Here is a 25,186-nt window from a genome sequence, read left to right as displayed (position 1 = left end):
TTCAATGATATCACACTATTTACTTCAGTGTCAAATTTAGTAAAATCTCTAGATTTTCAATGATATCACACTATTTACTTCAGTGTCAAATTTAGTACAATCTCTAGATTTTCAATGATATCACATTATTTACTTCAGTGTCAAATTTAGTAAAATCTCTAGATTTTCAATGATATCACACTATTTACTTCAGTGTCAAATTTAGTAAAATCTCTAGATTTTCAATGATATCACACTATTTACTTCAGTGTCAAATTTAGTAAAATCTCTAGATTTTCAATGATATCACACTATTTACTTCAGTGTCAAATTTAGTAAAATCTCTAGATTTTCAATGATATCACACTATTTACTTCAGTGTCAAATTTAGTAAAATCTCTAGATTTTCAATGATATCACATTATTTACTTCAGTGTCAAATTTAGTACAATCTCTAGATTTTCAATGATATCACACTATTTACTTCAGTGTCAAATTTAGTAAAATCTCTAGATTTTCAATGATATCACACTATTTACTTCAGTGTCAAATTTAGTAAAATCTCTAGATTTTCAATGATATCACACTATTTACTTCAGTGTCAAATTTAGTAAAATCTCTAGATTTTCAATGATATCACATTATTTACTTCAGTGTCAAATTTTCACACTATTTACTTCAGTGTCAAATTTAGTAAAATCTCCAGATTTTCAATGATATCACACTATTTACTTCAGTGTCAAATTTAGTAGAATCTCTTGGTTTTTACCGATGGAACACAATTTCAGTGTCAAATTTAGTACAATCTGTAGGTTTGTAATAACATAACATTATTTACTTCAGTGTCACATTGAGTAAAATCTCTAGATTTTCAATGATATCACACAATTTACCTCAGTGTCAAATTTAGTAAAATCTCTAGATTTTCAATTATATCACATCATTTACTTCAGTGTCAAATTTAGTAAAATCTCTAGATTTTCAATGATATCACACTATTTACTTCAGTGTCAAATTTAGTAAAATCTCCAGATTTTCAATGATATCACACTATTTACTTCAGTGTCAAATTTAGTAGAATCTCTTGGTTTTTACCGATGGAACACAATTTCAGTGTCAAATTTAGTACAATCTGTAGGTTTGTAATAACATAACATTATTTACTTCAGTGTCACATTGAGTAAAATCTCTAGATTTTCAATGATATCACACAATTTACCTCAGTGTCAAATTTAGTAAAATCTCTAGATTTTCAATTATATCACACTATTTACTTCAGTGTCAAATTTAGTACAATCTCTACATTTTCAATGATATCACACTATTTACTTCAGTGTCAAATTTAGTAAAATCTCTAGATTTTCAATGATATCACACTATTTACTTCAGTGTCAAATTTAGTAAAATCTCTAGATTTTCAATGATATCACACTATTTACTTCAGTGTCAAATTTAGTAAAATCTCTAGATTTTCAATGATATCACATATTTACTTCAGTGTCAAATTTAGTAAAATCTCTAGATTTTCAATGATATCACACTATTTACTTATGTGTCAAATTTAGTACAATCTCTAGATTTTCAATGATATCACATTATTTTTGTCAGTGTCAAATTTTGTAAAACCTCTAGATTTTCAATGATATCACACTATTACTTCAGTGTCAAATTTAGTAAAATCTCTAGATTTTCAATGATATCACATTATTTACTTCAATGTCAAATTTAGTACAATCTTTAGATTTTAAATTATATCACATTATTTACTTCAGTGTCAAATTTAGTAAAATCTCTAGATTTTCAATGATATCACACTATTTACTTCAGTGTCAAATTTAGTAAAATCTCTAGATTTTCAATGATATCACACTATTTACTTCAGTGTCAAATTTAGTAAAATCTCTAGATTTTCAATGATATCACACTATTTACTTCAGTGTCAAATTTAGTAAAATCTCTAGATTTTCAATGATATCACACTATTTACTTCAGTGTCAAATTTAGTAAAATCTCTAGATTTTCAATGATATCACACTATTTACTTCAGTGTCAAATTTAGTACAATCTCTAGATTTTCAATGATATCACACTATTTACTTCAGTGTCAAATTTAGTAAAATCTCTAGATTTTCAATGATATCACACTATTTACTTCAGTGTCAAATTTAGTAAATCTCTAGATTTTCAATGATATCACACTATTTATTTCAGTGTCAAATTTAGTACAATCTCTAGATTTTCAATGATATCACATTATTTACTTCAGTGTCAAATTTAGTAAAATCTCTAGATTTTCAATGATATCACACTATTTACTTCAGTGTCAAATTTAGTAAAATCTCTAGATTTTCAATGATATCACACTATTTACTTCAGTGTCAAATTTAGTACAATCTCTAGATTTTCAATGATATCACACTATTTACTTCAGTGTCAAATTTAGTAAAATCTCTAGATTTTCAATGATATCACACTATTTACTTCAGTGTCAAATTTAGTAAAATCTCTAGATTTTCAATGATATCACACTATTTACTTCAGTGTCAAATTTAGTAAAATCTCTAGATTTTCAATGATATCACACTATTTACTTCAGTGTCAAATTTAGTAAAATCTCTAGATTTTCAATGATATCACACTATTTACTTCAGTGTCAAATTTAGTAGAATCTCTTGGTTTTTACCGATGGAACACAATTTCAGTGTCAAATTTAGTACAATCTGTAGGTTTGTAATAACATAACATTATTTACTTCAGTGTCACATTGAGTAAAATCTCTAGATTTTCAATGATATCACACAATTTACCTCAGTGTCAAATTTAGTAAAATCTCTAGATTTTCAATTATATCACACTATTTACTTCAGTGTCAAATTTAGTAAAATCTCTAGATTTTCAATGATATCACACTATTTACTTCAGTGTCAAATTTAGTAAAATCTCTAGATTTTCAATGATATCACACTATTTACTTCAGTGTCAAATTTAGTAGAATCTCTTGGTTTTTACCGATGGAACACAATTTCAGTGTCAAATTTAGTACAATCTGTAGGTTTGTAATAACATAACATTATTTACTTCAATGTCAAATTTAGTAAAATCTCTAGATTTTCAATGATATCACATTATTTACCTCAGTGTCAAATTTAGTAAAATCTCTAGATTTTCAATGATATCACACTATTTACTTCAGTGTCAAATTTAGTAAAATCTCTAGATTTTCAATGATATCACACTATTTACTTCAGTGTCAAATTTAGTAAAATCTCTAGATTTTCAATGATATCACACTATTTACTTCAGTGTCAAATTTATAAAAACTCTAGATTTTCAATTATATCACACTATTTACTTCAGTGTCAAATTTAGTACAATCTCTAGATTTTCAATGATATCACATTATTTACTTCAGTGTCAAATTTAGTAAAATCTCTAGATTTTCAATGATATCACACTATTTACTTCAGTGTCAAATTTAGTAAAATCTCTAGATTTTCAATGATATCACATTATTTACTTCAGTGTCAAATTTAGTACAATCTCTAGATTTTCAATGATATCACACTATTTACTTCAGTGTCAAATTTAGTAAAATCTCTAGATTTTCAATGATATCACACTATTTACTTCAGTGTCAAATTTAGTAAAATCTCTAGATTTTCAATGATATCACACTATTTACTTCAGTGTCAAATTTAGTACAATCTCTAGATTTTCAATGATATCACATTATTTACCTCAGTGTCAAATTTAGTAAAATCTCTAGATTTTCAATGATATCACACTATTTACTTCAGTGTCAAATTTAGTAAAATCTCTAGATTTTCAATGATATCACACTATTTACTTCAGTGTCAAATTTAGTACAATCTCTAGATTTTCAATGATATCACACTATTTACTTCAGTGTCAAATTTAGTAAAATCTCTAGATTTTCAATGATATCACACTATTTACTTCAGTGTCAAATTTAGTAAAATCTCTAGATTTTCAATGATATCACACTATTTACTTCAGTGTCAAATTTAGTAAAATCTCTAGATTTTCAATGATATCACACTATTTACTTCAGTGTCAAATTTAGTAAAATCTCTAGATTTTCAATGATATCACACTATTTACTTCAGTGTCAAATTTAGTAGAATCTCTTGGTTTTTACCGATGGAACACAATTTCAGTGTCAAATTTAGTACAATCTGTAGGTTTGTAATAACATAACATTATTTACTTCAGTGTCACATTGAGTAAAATCTCTAGATTTTCAATGATATCACACAATTTACCTCAGTGTCAAATTTAGTAAAATCTCTAGATTTTCAATTATATCACACCATTTACTTCAGTGTCAAATTTAGTAAAATCTCTAGATTTTCAATGATATCACACCATTTACTTCAGTGCCAAATTTAGTTAAATCTCCAGATTTTCAATGATATCACACTATTTACTTCAGTGTCAAATTTAGTAGAATCTCTTGGTTTTTACCGATGGAACACAATTTCAGTGTCAAATTTAGTACAATCTGTAGGTTTGTAATAATATAACATTATTTACTTCAGTGTCAAATTTAGTAAAATCTCTAGATTTTCAATGATATCACACTATTTACCTTCAGTGTCAAATTTAGTAAAATCTCTAGATTTTCAATGATATCACACTATTTACTTCAGTGTCAAATTTAGTACAATCTCTAGATTTTCAATGATATCACACCATTTACTTCAGTGTCAAATTTAGTAAAATCTCCAGATTTTCAATGATATCACACTATTTACTTCAGTGTCAAATTTAGCAAAATATCTAGATTTTCAATGATATCACACTATTTACTTATGTGTCAAATTTAGTACAATCTCTAGATTTTCAATGATATCACATTATTTTTGTCAGTGTCAAATTTAGTAAAGCCTCTAGATTTTCAATGATATCACACTATTACTTCAGTGTCAAATTTAGTAAAATCTCCAGATTTTCAATGATATCACATTATTTACTTCAGTGTCACATTTAGTAAAATCTCTAGATTTTCAATGATATCACACTATTTACTTCAGTGTCAAATTTAGTAAAATCTCTAGATTTTCAATGATATCACACTATTTACTTCAGTGTCAAATTTAGTAAAATCTCTAGATTTTCAATGATATCACTATTTACTTCATTTCACACTATTTACTTCAGTGTCAAATTTAGTACAATCTCTAGATTTTCAATGATATCACACTATTTACTTCAGTGTCAAATTTAGTACAATCTCTAGATTTTCAATAACATAACATTATTTACTTCAGTGTCACATTGAGTAAAATCTCTAGATTTTCAATGATATCACACTATTTACTTCAGTGTCAAATTTAGTAAAATCTCTAGATTTTCAATGATATCACACTATTTACTTCAGTGTCAAATTTAGTAAAATCTCTAGATTTTCAATGATATCACACTATTTACTTCAGTGTCAAATTTAGTAAAATCTCTAGATTTTCAATGATATCACACTATTTACTTCAGTGTCAAATTTAGTAGAATCTCTTGGTTTTTACCGATGGAACAAAATTTCAGTGTCAAATTTAGTACAATCTGTAGGTTTGTAATAACATAACATTATTTACTTCAGTGTCACATTGAGTAAAATCTCTAGATTTTCAATGATATCACACAATTTACCTCAGTGTCAAATTTAGTAAAATCTCTAGATTTTCAATTATATCACACCATTTACTTCAGTGTCAAATTTAGTAAAATCTCTAGATTTTCAATGATATCACACTATTTACTTCAGTGTCAAATTTAGTAAAATCTCTAGATTTTCAATGATATCACACTATTTACTTCAGTGTCAAATTTAGTAAAATCTCTAGATTTTCAATGATATCACACTATTTACTTCAGTGTCAAATTTAGTAGAATCTCTAGATTTTCAATGATATCACATTATTTTCAGTGTCAAATTTAGTACAATCTCTAGATTTTCAATGATATCACATTATTTACTTCAGTGTCAAATTTAGTAAAATCTCTAGATTTTCAATGATATCACACTATTTACTTCAGTGTCAAATTTAGTAAAATCTCTAGATTTTCAATGATATCACACTATTTACTTCAGTGTCAAATTTAGTACAATCTCTAGATTTTCAATGATATCACATTATTTACTTCAGTGTCAAATTTAGTAAAATCTCTAGATTTTCAATGATATCACACTATTTACTTCAGTGTCAAATTTAGTAAAATCTCTAGATTTTCAATGATATCACACTATTTACTTCAGTGTCAAATTTAGTACAATCTCTAGATTTTCAATGATATCACATTATTTACTTCAGTGTCAAATTTAGTAAAATCTCTAGATTTTCAATGATATCACACTATTTACTTCAGTGTCAAATTTAGTAGAATCTCTTGATTTTTGATGGAACAAATTTCAGTGTCAAATTTAGTACAATCTCTAGATTTTCAATGATATCACATTATTTACTTCAGTGTCAAATTTAGTAAAATCTCTAGATTTTCAATGATATCACACTATTTACTTCAGTGTCAAATTTAGTAAAATCTCTAGATTTTCAATTATATCACACTATTTACTTCAGTGTCAAATTTAGTAAAACAATCTCTAGATTTTCAATGATATCACACTATTTACTTCAGTGTCAAATTTAGTACAATCTCTAGATTTTCAATGATATCACACTATTTACTTCAGTGTCAAATTTAGTAAATTTTCTTGATTTTGAATGATATCACACTATTTACTTATGTGTCAAATTTAGTACAATCTCTAGATTTTCAATGATATCACATTATTTACTTCAGTGTCAAATTTAGTAAAATCTCTAGATTTTCAATGATATCACACTATTACTTCAGTGTCAAATTTAGTAAAATCTCTAGATTTTCAATGATATCACATTATTTACTTCAGTGTCAAATTTAGTACAATCTCTAGATTTTCAATGATATCACATTATTTTTTTCAGTGTCAAATTTAGTAAAGCCTCTAGATTTTCAATGATATCACACTATTACTTCAGTGTCAAATTTAGTAAAATCTCTAGATTTTCAATGATATCACATTATTTACTTCAATGTCAAATTTAGTACAATCTTTAGATTTTAAATTATATCACATTATTTACTTCAGTGTCAAATTTAGTACAATCTCTAGATTTTCAATGATATCACACCATTTACTTCAGTGTCACATTGAGTAAAATCTCTAGATTTTCAATGATATCACACAATTTACCTCAGTGTCAAATTTAGTAAAATCTCTAGATTTTCAATTATATCACACTATTTACTTCAGTGTCAAATTTAGTAAAATCTCTAGATTTTCAATGATATCACACTATTTACTTCAGTGTCAAATTTAGTAAAATCTCCAGATTTTCAATGATATCACACTATTTACTTCAGTGTCAAATTTAGTAGAATCTCTTGGTTTTTACCGATGGAACACAATTTCAGTGTCAAATTTAGTACAATCTGTAGGTTTGTAATAACATAACATTATTTACTTCAGTGTCACATTGAGTAAAATCTCTAGATTTTCAATGATATCACACAATTTACCTCAGTGTCAAATTTAGTAAAATCTCTAGATTTTCAATTATATCACACTATTTACTTCAGTGTCAAATTTAGTAAAATCTCTAGATTTTCAATGATATCACACTATTTACTTCAGTGTCAAATTTAGTAAAATCTCCAGATTTTCAATGATATCACACTATTTACTTCAGTGTCAAATTTAGTAGAATCTCTTGGTTTTTACCGATGGAACACAATTTCAGTGTCAAATTTAGTACAATCTGTAGGTTTGTAATAACATAACATTATTTACTTCAGTGTCAAATTGAGTAAAATCTCTAGATTTTCAATGATATCACATTATTTACCTCAGTGTCAAATTTAGTAAAATCTCTAGATTTTCAATGATATCACACTATTTACTTCAGTGTCAAATTTAGTAAAATCTCTAGATTTTCAATGATATCACACTATTTACTTCAGTGTCAAATTTAGTAAAATCTCCAGATTTTCAATGATATCACACTATTTACTTCAGTGTCAAATTTAGTAAAATCTCTAGATTTTCAATGATATCACACTATTTACTTCAGTGTCAAATTTAGAACAATCTGTAGGTTTGTAATAACATAACATTATTTACTTCAGTGTCACATTGAGTAAAATCTCTAGATTTTCAATGATATCACACTATTTACTTCAGTGTCAAATTTAGTAAAATCTCTAGATTTTCAATGATATCACACTATTTACTTCAGTGTCAAATTTAGTAAAATCTCTAGATTTTCAATGATATCACACTATTTACTTCAGTGTCAAATTTAGTAAAATCTCTAGATTTTCAATGATATCACACTATTTACTTCAGTGTCAAATTTAGTACAATCTCTAGATTTTCAATGATATCACACCATTTACTTCAGTGCCAAATTTAGTAAAATCTCCAGATTTTCAATGATATCACACTATTTACTTCAGTGTCAAATTTAGTAGAATCTCTAGATTTTCAATGATATCACATTATTTCTTCAGTGTCAAATTTAGTACAATCTCTAGATTTTCAATAATATCACATTATTTACTTCAGTGTCAAATTTAGTAAAATCTCTAGATTTTCAATGATATCACACTATTTACTTCAGTGTCAAATTTAGTAAAATCTCTAGATTTTCAATGATATCACACTATTTACTTCAGTGTCAAATTTAGTACAATCTCTAGATTTTCAATGATATCACATTATTTACTTCAGTGTCAAATTTAGTAAAATCTCTAGATTTTCAATGATATCACACAATTTACCTCAGTGTCAAATTTAGTAAAATCTCTAGATTTTCAATTATATCACACTATTTACTTCAGTGTCAAATTTAGTAAAATCTCTAGATTTTCAATGATATCACACTATTTACTTCAGTGTCAAATTTAGTAAAATCTCTAGATTTTCAATTATATCACACTATTTACTTCAGTGTCAAATTTAGTAGAATCTCTTGGTTTTTACCGATGGAACACAATTTCAGTGTCAAATTTAGTACAATCTGTAGGTTTGTAATAACATAACATTATTTACTTCAGTGTCACATTGAGTAAAATCTCTAGATTTTCAATGATATCACACAATTTACCTCAGTGTCAAATTTAGTAAAATCTCTAGATTTTCAATTATATCACACTATTTACTTCAGTGTCAAATTTAGTACAATCTCTAGATTTTCAATGATATCACACCATTTACTTCAGTGCCAAATTTAGTAAAATCTCCAGATTTTCAATGATATCACACTATTTACTTCAGTGTCAAATTTAGTAGAATCTCTTGGTTTTTACCGATGGAACACAATTTCAGTGTCAAATTTAGTACAATCTGTAGGTTTGTAATAACATAACATTATTTACTTCAGTGTCAAATTTAGTACAATCTCTACATTTTCAATGATATCACATTATTTACCTTAGTGTCAAATTTAGTAAAGTCTCTAGATTTTCAATGATATCACACTATTTATTTCAGTGTCAAATTTAGTACAATCTCTAGATTTTCAATGATATCACACTATTTACTTCAGTGTCAAATTTAGTAAAATCTCTAGATTTTCAATGATATCACACTATTTACTTCAGTGTCAAATTTAGTAAATTTTCTTGATTTTCAATGATATCACATTATTTACTTCAATGTCAAATTTAGTACAATCTCTAGATTTTCAATGATATCACATTATTTTTTTCAGTGTCAAATTTAGTAAAGCCTCTAGATTTTCAATGATATCACACTATTACTTCAGTGTCAAATTTAGTAAAATCTCTAGATTTTCAATGATATCACATTATTTACTTCAATGTCAAATTTAGTACAATCTCTAGATTTTCAATTATATCACACTATTTACTTCAGTGTCAAATTTAGTAAAATCTCTAGATTTTCAATGATATCACACTATTTACTTCAGTGTCAAATTTAGTAAAATCTCTAGATTTTCAATGATATCACATTATTTACTTCAGTGTCAAATTTAGTAAAATCTCTAGATTTTCAATGATATCACACTATTTACTTCAGTGTCAAATTTAGTAAAATCTCTAGATTTTCAATGATATCACACTATTTACTTCAGTGTCAAATTTAGTAAAATCTCTAGATTTTCAATGATATCACACTATTTACTTCAGTGTCAAATTTAGTAAAATCTCTAGATTTTCAATGATATCACACTATTTACTTCAGTGTCAAATTTAGTACAATCTCTAGATTTTCAATGATATCACACTATTTACTTCAGTGTCAAATTTAGTAAAATCTCTAGATTTTCAATGATATCACACTATTTATTTCAGTGTCAAATTTAGTAAAATCTCTAGATTTTCAATGATATCACACCTCAGTGTATTTACTTCAGTGTCAAATTTAGTAAAATCTCTAGATTTTCAATGATATCACACTATTTACTTCAGTGTCAAATTTAGTAAAATCTCTAGATTTTCAATGATATCACACTATTTACTTCAGTGTCAAATTTAGTAAAATCTCTAGATTTTCAATGATATCACACTATTTACTTCAGTGTCAAATTTAGTACAATCTCTAGATTTTCAATGATATCACACCATTTACTTCAGTGCCAAATTTAGTAAAATCTCCAGATTTTTAATGATATCACACTATTTACTTCAGTGTCAAATTTAGTAGAATCTCTTGGTTTTACCGATGGAACACAATTTCAGTGTCAAATTTAGTACAATCTTAGGTTTGTAATAACATAACATTATTTACTTCAGTGTCAAATTGAGTAAAATCTCTAGATTTTCAATGATATCACATTATTTACTTCAGTGTCAAATTTAGTAAAATCTCTAGATTTTCAATGATATCACACTATTTACTTCAGTGTCAAATTTAGAACAATCTGTAGGTTTGTAATAACATAACATTATTTACTTCAGTGTCACATTGAGTAAAATCTCTAGATTTTCAATGATATCACAAATTTACTTCAGTGTCAAATTTAGTAAAATCTCTAGATTTTCAATTATATCACACTATTTACTTCAGTGTCAAATTTAGTACAATCTCTAGATTTTCAATGATATCACACTATTTACTTCAGTGTCAAATTTAGTAAAATCTCTAGATTTTCAATGATATCACACTATTTACTTCAGTGTCAAATTTAGTAGAATACCACAATTTCAGTGTCAAATTTCTAATTTCAGTGTCAAATTTAGTACAATCTGTAAAATCTCTTTTTAATGACATCACATTATTTACTTCAGTGTCAAATTTAGTAAAATCTCTAGATTTTCAATGATATCACACTATTTACTTCAGTGTCAAATTTAGTAAAATCTCTAGATTTTCAATTATATCACACTATTTACTTCAGTGTCAAATTTAGTAAAATCTCTAGATTTTCAATGATATCACACTATTTACTTCAGTGTCAAATTTAGTACAAAATTTTAGATATACTAACTTCAGTGTCAAATTTAGTAGATTTTCAATGATATCACACTATTTACTTCAGTGTCAAATTTAGTAAAATCTCTAGATTTTCAATGATATCACACTATTTACTTCAGTGTCAAATTTAGTAAATTTTCTTGATTTTGAATGATATCACACTATTTACTTATGTGTCAAATTTAGTACAATCTCTAGATTTTCAATGATATCACATTATTTACTTCAGTGTCAAATTTAGTAAAATCTCTAGATTTTCAATGATATCACACTATTACTTCAGTGTCAAATTTAGTAAAATCTCTAGATTTTCAATGATATCACATTATTTACTTCAGTGTCAAATTTAGTACAATCTCTAGATTTTCAATGATATCACATTATTTTTTTCAGTGTCAAATTTAGTAAAGCCTCTAGATTTTCAATGATATCACACTATTACTTCAGTGTCAAATTTAGTAAAATCTCTAGATTTTCAATGATATCACATTATTTACTTCAATGTCAAATTTAGTACAATCTTTAGATTTTAAATTATATCACATTATTTACTTCAGTGTCAAATTTAGTACAATCTCTAGATTTTCAATGATATCACACTATTTACTTCAGTGTCACATTGAGTAAAATCTCTAGATTTTCAATGATATCACACAATTTACCTCAGTGTCAAATTTAGTAAAATCTCTAGATTTTCAATTATATCACACTATTTACTTCAGTGTCAAATTTAGTAAAATCTCTAGATTTTCAATGATATCACACTATTTACTTCAGTGTCAAATTTAGTAAAATCTCTAGATTTTCAATGATATCACACTATTTACTTCAGTGTCAAATTTAGTAGAATCTCTTGGTTTTTACCGATGGAACACAATTTCAGTGTCAAATTTAGTACAATCTGTAGGTTTGTAATAACATAACATTATTTACTTCAGTGTCACATTGAGTAAAATCTCTAGATTTTCAATGATATCACACAATTTACCTCAGTGTCAAATTTAGTAAAATCTCTAGATTTTCAATTATATCACACTATTTACTTCAGTGTCAAATTTAGTACAATCTCTAGATTTTCAATGATATCACACTATTTACTTCAGTGTCAAATTTAGTAAAATCTCTAGATTTTCAATGATATCACACTATTTACTTTAGTGTCAAATTTAGTAAAGTCTCTAGATTTTCAATGATATCACACTATTTATTTCAGTGTCAAATTTAGTAAAATCTCTAGATTTTCAATGATATCACACTATTTACTTCAGTGTCAAATTTAGTAAAATCTCTAGATTTTCAATGATATCACACTATTACTTCAGTGTCAAATTTAGTAAAATCTCTAGATTTTCAATGATATCACATTATTTACTTCAATGTCAAATTTAGTACAATCTCTAGATTTTCAATGATATCACATTATTTTTTTCAGTGTCAAATTTAGTAAAGCCTCTAGATTTTCAATGATATCACACTATTACTTCAGTGTCAAATTTAGTAAAATCTCTAGATTTTCAATGATATCACATTATTTACTTCAATGTCAAATTTAGTACAATCTCTAGATTTTCAATTATATCACACTATTTACTTCAGTGTCAAATTTAGTAAAATCTCTAGATTTTCAATGATATCACACTATTTACTTCAGTGTCAAATTTAGTACAATCTCTAGATTTTCAATGATATCACATTATTTACTTCAGTGTCAAATTTAGTAAAATCTCTAGATTTTCAATGATATCACACTATTTACTTCAGTGTCAAATTTAGTAAAATCTCTAGATTTTCAATGATATCACACTATTTACTTCAGTGTCAAATTTAGTAAAATCTCTAGATTTTCAATGATATCACACTATTTACTTCAGTGTCAAATTTAGTAAAGTCTCTAGATTTTCAATGATATCACACTATTTATTTCAGTGTCAAATTTAGTACAATCTCTAGATTTTCAATGATATCACACTATTTACTTCAGTGTCAAATTTAGTAAAATCTCTAGATTTTCAATGATATCACACTATTTACTTCAGTGTCAAATTTAGTAAAATCTCTAGATTTTCAATGATATCACACTATTTACTTCAGTGTCAAATTTAGTAAAATCTCTAGATTTTCAATGATATCACACTATTTACTTCAGTGTCAAATTTAGTAAAATCTCAGTGTCAAATTTAGTAAAATCTCCAGATTTTCAATGATATCACACTATTTACTTCAGTGTCAAATTTAGTAGAATCTCTTGGTTTTTACCGATGGAACACAATTTCAGTGTCAAATTTAGTACAATCTGTAGGTTTGTAATAACATAACATTATTTACTTCAGTGTCACATTGAGTAAAATCTCTAGATTTTCAATGATATCACACAATTTACCTCAGTGTCAAATTTAGTAAAATCTCTAGATTTTCAATTATATCACACTATTTACTTCAGTGTCAAATTTAGTACAATCTCTAGATTTTCAATGATATCACACCATTTACTTCAGTGCCAAATTTAGTAAAATCTCCAGATTTTCAATGATATCACACTATTTACTTCAGTGTCAAATTTAGTAGAATCTCTTGGTTTTTACCGATGGAACACAATTTCAGTGTCAAATTTAGTACAATCTGTAGGTTTGTAATGACATAACATTATTTACTTCAGTGTCAAATTTTGTACAATCTCTACATTTTCAATGATATCACATTATTTACCTTAGTGTCAAATTTAGTAAAATCTCTAGATTTTCAATGATATCACACTATTTACTTCAGTGTCAAATTTAGTACAATCTCTAGATTTTCAATGATATCACACTATTTACTTCAGTGTCAAATTTAGTAAAATATCTAGATTTTCAATGATATCACACTATTTACTTCAGTGTCAAATTTAGTAAATTTTCTTGATTTTCAATGATATCACATTATTTACTTCAGTGTCAAATTTAGTACAATCTCTAGATTTTCAATGATATCACATTATTTTTTTCAGTGTCAAATTTAGTAAAGCCTCTAGATTTTCAATGATATCACACTATTACTTCAGTGTCAAATTTAGTAAAATCTCTAGATTTTCAATGATATCACATTATTTACTTCAATGTCAAATTTAGTACAATCTCTAGATTTTCAATTATATCACACTATTTACTTCAGTGTCAAATTTAGTAAAATATCTAGATTTTCAATGATATCACACTATTTACTTCAGTGTCAAATTTAGAACAATCTGTAGGTTTGTAATAACATAACATTATTTACTTCAGTGTCACATTGAGTAAAATCTCTAGATTTTCAATGATATCACACAATTTACTTCAGTGTCAAATTTAGTAAAATCTCTAGATTTTCAATGATATCACACTATTTACTTCAGTGTCAAATTTAGTAAAATCTCTAGATTTTCAATGATATCACACTATTTACTTCAGTGTCAAATTTAGTAAATCTCTAGATTTTGAATGATATCACACTATTTACTTATGTGTCAAATTTAGTACAATCTCTAGATTTTCAATGATATCACATTATTTTTGTCAGTGTCAAATTTAGTAAAGCCTCTAGATTTTCAATGATATCACACTATTACTTCAGTGTCAAATTTAGTAAAATCTCTAGATTTTCAATGATATCACATTATTTACTTCAGTGTCAAATTTAGTACAATCTCTAGATTTTCAATGATATCACATTATTTTTTTCAGTGTCAAATTTAGTAAAATCTCTAGATTTTCAATGATATCACACTATTTACTTCAGTGTCAAATTTAGTAAAATCTCTAGATTTTCAATGATATCACATTATTTACTTCAGTGTCAAATTTAGTACAATCTCTAGATTTTCAATGACATCGCAGTATTTACTTCAGTGTCAAATTTAGTAAAATCTCTAGATTTTCAATGATATCACACTATTTACTTCAGTGTCAAATTTAGTAAAATCTCTAGATTTTCAATGATATCACACTATTTACTTCAGTGTCAAATTTAGTAAAATCTCTAGATTTTCAATGATATCACACTATTTACTTCAGTGTCAAATTTAGTAAAATCTCTAGATTTTCAATGATATCACACTATTTACTTCAGTGTCAAATTTAGTAAAATCTCTAGATTTTCAATGATATCACACTATTTACTTCAGTGTCAAATTTAGTAAAATCTCTAGATTTTCAATGATATCACACTATTTACTTCAGTGTCAAATTTAGTAAAATCTCTAGATTTTCAATGATATCACACTATTTACTTCAGTGTCAAATTTAGTAAAATCTCTAGATTTTCAATGATATCACACTATTTACTTCAATGTCAAATTTAGTAAAATATCTAGATTTTCAATGATATCACACTCTCTACTTCAATGTGAAATTTAGTAAATTTTCTTGATTTTGAATGATATCACACTATTTACTTCAGTGTCAAATTTAGTAAAATCTCTAGATTTTCAATGATATCACATTATTTACTTCAGTGTCAAATTTCGTAAAATCTCAAGTTTTTCAATGGTATCATACCATTTACTTCAGTGTCAAATTTAGTAAAATCTCTAGATTTTCAATGATATCACACCATTTACTTCAGTGTCAAATTTAGTAAAATCTCTAGATTTTCAATGGTATCACACCATTTACTTCAGTGTCAAACTTAGTACAATCTCTAGATTTTCAATGATACACACTATTTACTTCAGTGTCAAACTTTGTACAATCTCTAGATTTTGAATGATATCACACTATTTACTTCAGTGTCAAACTTAGTCGTTTTTTTCTTCTGAAAGGTTATAATTTATTGCACTGTTAAGCTAAATCGACTTTAGATGTTCACTGTTGTAATATTGTTTTTATACTTTTACTATAACTATGTTGGAATTATAGCTTTAGTTTAGATATTCGATGTTTTTTTAATTTAGTTTAATGAAATTTAGTCTTAATATTAATTTTACTCTTTCTGTTGGTAAGTTCCTACATTTGTTCTAGGTGGCGTTTGTTCTTTTTCGAATTTCACGCTTCTCTAGTTTCAAGAAAACACAAAGTGCACAATGAACACCTGTAAGCTAAGAAACTAAAATTCTGGCAACAGCGATTCCATTTAAATGTACTTATGCCTGTAGTTTACAAATATTGCACTCTCGGAAGCAGTGTGATTGAAATGAATGTTAAAACCCGAATAATAACACTACTGTTAAGCTTTTTATAAACATTATATTAATACTCGTGATCTTACTTCGTAGTGTAACTGATCGTTCAACGAACCGGGAAGACATAGGGTTTCCAGAGGTGACATACAGGTCAGGTCTTAACGCCCACCACATATGTCACTCCACAAGAGACAGGTTCCATAAGAATGATGGACAAGTGTGTTTGAAACCAATAGAACGAGGATAGCACATAAGAGCACAAGTGTAGTAACATAAGTAATTAGATTCTAATATCCCATTGTTCCATTTCGCTAGTTATAAAAATAAACAAAATAACTTAAATAAAAGTTATATAAATATACATGTGTGTGTTGGAAGTATTAATGATAAATTTCTACACATCATAAAGGGGAAACATGCTATTTTAATTACATCAATCCTTCTCTGAATAGACACTGGAATACTGATATTATATAAATCACCATTTGCTTAAAAGTAAAGAAATCTAATGAGCGAAATGAAATTAATGTACTATGTATATATAGAGTGAGTCAGTGTTATGTGTTTACGTTCTATGTATTAGATAGGTTTTATACTGTATCCTTACTTTACAGTCTATGTATTAGATAGGTGTTATACTGTATCCTTACTTTACATTCTATGTATTAGATAGGTGTTATACTGTATTCTTACTTTACATTCTATGTATTAGTTAGGTGTTATACTGTATCCTTACTTTACATTCTATGTATTAGATAGGTGTTATACTGTATCCTTACTTTACATTCTATGTATTAGATAGGTGTTATACTGTATCCTTACTTCACATTCTATGTATTAGGTAGATGTTTTGCTGTATCCTTACTTTACAGGTTATGTATTAGATAAGTGTTATACTGTATCCTTACTTTACATTCTATGTATTAGATAGGTGTTATACTGTATCCTTACTTTACATTCTATGTATTAGATAGGTGTTATACTGTATCCTTACTTTACATTCTATGTATGAGATAGGTGTTATACTGTATCCTTACTTTACATTCTATGTATTAGATAGGTGTTATACTGTATCCTTACTTTACATTTTATGTATTAGATAGATGTTTTGCAGTATCCTTACTTTACAGTTTATGTATTAGATAAGTGTTATACTGTATCCTTACTTTACATTCTATGTATTAGATAGGTGTTATACTGTATCCTTACTTTACATTCTATGTATTAGATAGGTGTTATACTGTATCCTTACTTTACATTCTATGTATGAGATAGGTGTTATACTGTATCCTTACTTTACATTCTATGTATTAGATATGTGTTATACTGTATCCTTACTTTACATTCTATGTATTAGATAGGTGTTATACTGTATCCTTACTTTACATTCTATGTATGAGATAGGTGTTATACTGTATCCTTACTTTACATTTTATGTATTAGATAGATATTTTACTGTATCCTTACTTTACAGTCTATGTATTAGATAGGTGTTATACTGTATCCTTACTTTACAGTCTATGTATTAGATAGGTGTTATACTGTATTCTTACTTTACAGTCTATGTATTAGATAGGTGTTATACTGTATCCTTACTTTACAGTCTATGTATTAGATAGGTGTTATACTGTATCCTTACTTTACAGTCTATGTATTAGATAGGTGTTTTACTGTATCCTTACTTTACAGTCTATGTATTAGATAGGTGTTATACTGTATCCTTACTTTACATTCTATGTATTAGATAGGTGTTATACTGTATTATTACTTTACATTCTATGTATTAGACAGGTGTTTTACTGTATCCTTACTTTACAGTCTATGTATTAGATAGGTGTTATACTGTATCCTTACTTTACATTCTATGTATTAGATAGGTGTTATACTGTATTATTACTTTACATTCTATGTATTAGACAGGTGTTTTACTATACTATTCCCGTGCACTTTTAATTATCTCATCAGATTCGAGTATTAATGTAACGTTGATAATAGTAGTACGTGTAAAGCTTAAAGCCTAACCCACCACTATGTAAGTTAATCTAATGTAGAGAAATAAATAAATTACAATATATATCATGGGACGCCTATAAAAAACACCTTTTCCGATGCAAAACTTCATACATTGATATCATAATGATATATTCAGACCGGAAATTTAGAACTTCTAAGATGAAGACATCTGTTGTGCCTAATCATATTGTAAAATAAACGATTGAGACCCAGAACGAATCCTGCAACAAATTATATCCCAGATGCAATGTAGGCATCTTATAACAGGTTAGAATCCGCGAACAAAAAGGTCAGTGGCGAAAGCTATTCACGTACCCCAGGCAACAATCTCTCTCTTTCTATATACCATATCCAATGTTGACACATTCATGCATTTGGAGAGACTCGTAACATAAGTCAACCTTTGTCTTCCACGGTCTCTTCTTCATTCAGACATCCTAGTTACAATCAGACTTTTAATTTCTTCGTTTTCTCACAATATGTCCAAGAAAATCAAACCGTCTCTTTGTTATGTTACTCGACATTTTCTTCTGCAAGCTGATATTGGTAAAACATCTTCATTTGAGGAGTGACTTGTCCAACTTGAGAACCATAATGCTACTGCTCTGGTTCTTGTTTATCGTACTTGATGGGATTCTCCAACATCCTGATGACACGTGAGTATCAGTATAACATAACAATACACATAACACTTAACTTTGTCCACAATTTTATTATTTGTCAGTGAGTCTGTTTCGATGACATTCTTTAAACATTGTCATCACGTCAGTGGTCCTTCTTTTAAGAGCTTCGCATATGTTGATTTGTATTTGTAATCAATAAAAGAGCCAATATTAGATTGTATATTGTATGGGTGAGGTTTACAAACAATTCAGGTCCATTCTTGTTTTATTCAACCTCATTCTACGAAGTACACTGTTCGTCATTTACACCCACGTGCTGTAGGTGTAAGTATTTTTATTGTCTGAATCTACTGCGGCTCAGAAAGTAACGAACAATGGGCATCACATTAAAAAGTTAAGTTGCCAACACCGTGAAAAACGTAACAAACGAAAATTCTGGATCACGTGTCATAAGCGAACATAAAGTTTTGATAAATGATAGTGTGAGGGCGTTGAAAAGATAATAATAATATATATATATATAAGTAATCACTATAAGCTCAGGAAATGGAAGACAGAAAGTTCATATCGATCTGTGTATCGGACACTTCGATTTGTTTGGAACTAACTTTAGTTTCGAAACTGCCTTGGACACCCACGTTTAGATAGGTTGAAGTAGTGATTGATTACAGCTACGTATACGACATTTTTTTGTATTTTTTGGTATATAGTCTCGACATTGGAGGCATAACAATATTGGAAAGGTTATATATTTTTGCTGTATGCTTGAGTGTGTGTGTGTAGTAAAATTAAGCGCTGAAACCAATCTTATAAAGCGTGCAAGTGTAAGAGAAATACAAACAAGACAAGGTTATTTCAGTTTTACTTAGAACATGGTGTCGTCAACATTAAAAATTTAGTAAGAAAATAAATATATGTATATATTCAAATTTGGCATACAGTGTATATACTGTGCACTCAGTATTAACTTCTGTTCAAAGAAACCTAAGGATGTAGGCCATAATTAAATATCAGTACGATGGAAGTATAGCTAATTAAATCTATTACTCTTTATTATAAAGATTAGAATGCATTTTTTCTTCAGCTGTGAACCCTAGCCTTTAACGATATTTTCGTCCGTAATCCCAACAGCATCTTACGAGCTTCTATCACTTCACGAGCCATAAATTCGTATAATAGATTAACAATGCAAAATAATCTATATGACAAATGTATATGTTTACAAACATAATATAAACATGCTTACAAATATATAACTTCTAATTAGTACTGTTAATGTAACATCAAGAAAAAAATAGATATACATTACTTATGTAACACAGAACATACAATCTGTTTTTCTTTATATATTTCTAATGAAAGCGTTAAAAGTAATTTTTCTATGTTTAAGCTTTTATCAAATTGCAGCATAAAACACATGTCGATGTACAATATAAGATTCGTTTCAGAGTCCTCCTGTAAAACATTCGGAAAGTTGTCTTGCAACATGAGTATCAACTTTAGAACCGACGTTGAAAAGTGAGTAAACAATTTTGAACGAACACAAAGGTATAAAAGGTCAACACTTCTGTTTCCTTTTGTAAACGTAAACTGCTAAAGGGACTATTTGTTTTTAGATCACCGCAAAGATTCAATCCCAATTTTATCATCACAAGTCTAGTAGCTTATCGTTCAAGTATACATGTGTTTTAAGAAAACATCTTGCCCTGTCACTCGTATATTACTGAATCACCTAAAGTTTCAATCTTAGATTTTAATAATAAAGAAGAAAGAAAACACTTTTATCTGAAGAATTACGTTAAATAAATGAAGATAAAGTTTTTAATCTCAAACCCAGAGCAGAAACTTTCTGTAAAACAAACTTATGGCTGTAAATTTGTCTTATGAAATAAGTTATCTGTGTGTGGCAACATTAAGCATATTAGCCCAGCAGCAGGAAAGCTTTATACGAGTACAAAATATCAGTTATAAGAGTAGAGAACAAGTGTATGTTATCACTAATAGGTAACACACTATCTGAGCAAAAATAACAGCGAACCTTGTTATCTAAATATACATTTCAATATTATGTGAGAATGAAACAAATCCAAAAACTGTGCGTGTTTGTGTGTTTTCTCATAGCAAAGCCACATCGGGCTATTTGCTGAGCTAACAGAGGGGAATCAAACCCCTAATTATAGCGTTGTAAATCTGTAGATATACCGCTATACTAACAGCGGGCGTCCAAAAACTAAGACAAAGAAGTGGTGTAATGTGTGGACAATAGCTAAAACATAAATCCCTTTATAAGGAAACAAACTGCTACAATAAACTGTTTTCAGATATCAAACCATGTGGGACTTCAATAGCTAAACAGTAAATCCCTTTATAAGGAAACAAACTGATACAATAAACTGTTTTCAGATATCAAACCATGTGGGACTTCAATAGCTAAACAGTAAATCCCTTTATAAGGAAACAAACTGCTACAATAAACTGTTTTCAGATATCAAACCATGTGGGACTTCAATAGCTAAACAGTAAATCCCTTTATAAGGAAACAAACTGATACAATAAACTGTTTTCAGATATCAAACCATGTGGGACTTCAATAGCTAAACAGTAAATCCCTTTATAAGGAAACAAACTGCTACAATAAACTGTTTTCAGATATCAAACCATGTGGGACTTCAATAGCTAAAACATAAATCCCTTTATAAGGAAACAAACTGCTACAATAAACTGTTTTCAGATATCAAACCATGTGGGACATCAATAGCTAAAACATAAATCCCTTTATAAGGAAACAAACTGCTACAATAAACTGTTTTCAGATATCAAACCATGTGGGACTTCAATAGCTAAACAGTAAATCCCTTTATAAGGAAACAAACTGATACAATAAACTGTTTTCAGATATCAAACCATGTGGGACTTCAATAGCTAAAACATAAATCCCTTTATAAGGAAACAAACTGATACAATAAACTGTTTTCAGATATCAAACCATGTGGGACTTCAATAGCTAAAACATAAATCCCTTTATAAGGAAACAAACTGATACAATAAACTGTTTTCAGATATCAAACCATGTGGGACTTCAATAGCTAAAACATAAATCCTTTATAAGGAAACAAACTGCTACAATAAACTGTTTTCAGATATCAAACCATGTGGGACTTCAATAGCTAAACAGTAAATTACTTTGTAAGGAAACAAAACGACTGTAATAAATTATTCTCAGGTGACAAACCATGTAAGGCTTTAATAGCTAAAAACTGAATCCCTTTATATAACACCTAAACTAACACAATAAACTATTTTTACAAACAAATCATATTGTATCATAAAAGCAGCTTACATTCTGAACTTTTTATGGCTGGTTTCCCACCATTAAAACTAGTTGTATAATTTTCAACCACAGCTGCCATAATATATACGTGTCATTGCTTTAAGTACAGAACCATGTCTTGCGTTACATTATATGGATCGAGAGAAGTGTGTTAAAACATGGACACGTTCTGTGAAGCAGTCATCATAGTGACATCTCTGCTGTCAAACATTAAAGAAACTATTAGCAACAGGAACTACCGGTAGCAACTTAAAAAAAAACCGATGCCGGTATGCTGAAATGTTACTGACGTCACTTTCCATTTCACTGATACCGAAACGTTGCCGCATCTATAGCAACGTATCATACCTCTAAGTTATTTAAAAGTTCTATTCAGATGAAAAGATGCGGGTTAAGTGACACGAAGAAGCCAGTCATTTGAAAATAACACAGTTATGTAACTGAGGAAGATACATCAATCGTAAATAACACTAATATGTAACTGAGGAAGCCACTCCAATTCTACATAACACACTTATGTATTTGAGGAAGCCACTTCAATTCTAAATAGCACACTTATGTATCTGAGGAAGCTGCATCAATTATAAATAACACAGTTATGTATCTGAGGAAGGTACGTCAATTGTAAATAACACACTTATGTATCTTAGGAAACTACATCAATTATAAATAACACATTTATGTATCTGAGGAAGCCACATCAATTGTAAATAACACTGATATGCAACTGAGGAAGCCACGTCATTTGTAAATAACACACTTATGTATTTGAGCAAGTCACATTAATTGTAAATAACATTTCTATGTATCAGAAGAGCCCACTTTAATTGTAAATAACACACTAATGTATCTGAGGAAGCAAAATCAATTGTAAATAACAGTTATGTATCTGAGGAAGCCACGTCACATGTAAACAACACTGATACGTATCTTAGGAAGCTACGTCATTTGTAAGTAACACTGGTACGTATATGAGGAAGCCACGTCTTTTGTAAATGGCTGGGGTTTGTATCCGAAGCATTCTTCTATGTCAAGTCAGGATTGAACTCGTGTCTTTATTTATCAACACGAGCTTAAATTACGTTGTGGTCAATCGATCAAATCAGGCAGTATCTTATCAATCGTATTTTAAATAGCTGTTTTCATTCAACTTCGATAAATCTTTTTTAGAAGTATATTTTCTTGTAATTAATGAAACATTTGGAATATAGTAAGTATTACTAATATCTTAATGCTTGTATTTATATCACAATCGTGCATAATCAACTAAGGAAGCTGCAGGAATAATACATATTTATAATGTAAACAGTGTACTACAACATAGTTAAGTGATATGTACGAAAATTGAAATAATCTCTTAAATGACTCAAACCATTAAAATGTAATAATATCATGGCTGTGACTGAGAAACGTCAAATACAATAACTTTATATTTGCTGGAATCCTAAAATGTTAAACATTTTAATTATGGCACTTAACAACAAGTTAATAAAGTAGTTTCTAACAATCAGGAAGACAGATTTCCATAAATATTTCATTGATTATGTGAATAAAATATTATTGGGAAATGGCAGCTTTTCAGAGTCGCATGACATAAGAAGTAATTTATAAACACTAAAATATGCGCACACGTGTGCACATTTCTTTTCAGAAAAAAACAAATAAACCGTCCATGTACAAAGGTATTAAACTCAACACGTTATTCTACTGATGGAATAAGTTACTCAGTTACAATTATTTTTAATAAGATCCAAGCTGCTGCTTACCGACAACAGAGGAATAGACCCACCACAACACCAAGTAGGCAGGACACTTCACTAATACGGGCATCTCAGGTATTTGTATGTTTATTGTTTCATCAACTAGAAGAATCTAAAACATCACAAGAACTAGTCTTCAATCAACTGATGATTTCCCAAAAACCCCGTAAAAACATCACGTCTTACAGTGTCCTCAGAGGCTGACGCACCGAGCGCAGAGAGAAAATACATTCTACTAGACTTAGGCAGCTCTTTTATAGAGGTACAAGGATCGAAATGTTCCAGAGCATGCGCTGTTTACGATTCTACGTAGTATTCAAGGGCTTCGTGAAGAAAGTATAATGTCTCACACCATTTTATACACACGTGTATATTTCCATAGATACAAGTGTAGTTACAGAATATCCAGTTTAACAAAAATCATAAAGTTCTTATAATGTGGCAGTTTATCCTTCTTATAACTGACATCTTTCATCAACTATTAACCTTTCAAACACAACTGAAAGACAGTATGAAACTCTAATCATTATCTCTAACTGCACTTGAAGTCCTCAGTGGACTTTAGATGGAAACCTTAAAGAATTTCTAACTTCACTCAGTGATCACTCTAACTTGTAGGATGAACGTTTTCACTAATTTTTAGAAACACACTGGATTGTTATGGTGTCAAGAATCGTTATTGCTTTTTAACTTGGAAAAGGGTAATACTAAAATATAGTGTGAAACATCTTCATCAGTTTATATGTTTAAAGAGGCGACACTAAGTTGTGATGAGAAACATGTCCATCAGATTCCACCTTTAAAGAGGCGACACTAAGTTGTGATGAGAAACATGTCCATCAGATTCCA

At 28.3% G+C, this 25,186-nt stretch overlaps 1 protein-coding gene across 4 annotated transcripts in view; it reads right to left on the bottom strand.

The window, feature by feature from the left end:
• The window catches only part of LOC143249875 (neurotrimin-like), a 202,779-nt gene extending 178,233 nt beyond the window's left edge, over positions 1-24,546 (bottom strand). For all 4 annotated transcript variants that reach the window (XM_076500460.1, XM_076500462.1, XM_076500461.1 and 1 more), the window contains exon 1: positions 24,344-24,546. Coding sequence is in view for 1 of the 4 variants with exons in the window: in XM_076500461.1 (XP_076356576.1) it covers positions 24,344-24,407 (64 nt within the window). In the remaining 3 variants the exon portion in view is untranslated. The remainder of the gene's footprint in view (positions 1-24,343) is intronic.
• Between the last annotated feature and the right edge of the window lie 640 nt (positions 24,547-25,186).

This window comes from Tachypleus tridentatus, chromosome 4, assembly GCF_004210375.1.
Source record: "Tachypleus tridentatus isolate NWPU-2018 chromosome 4, ASM421037v1, whole genome shotgun sequence".
Classification (NCBI taxonomy): Eukaryota; Metazoa; Arthropoda; class Merostomata; order Xiphosura; family Limulidae; genus Tachypleus; species Tachypleus tridentatus.
The sequence above is the reverse complement of the archived record's forward strand: the minus strand, read 5'-3'. Positions and strand labels throughout refer to the sequence as shown.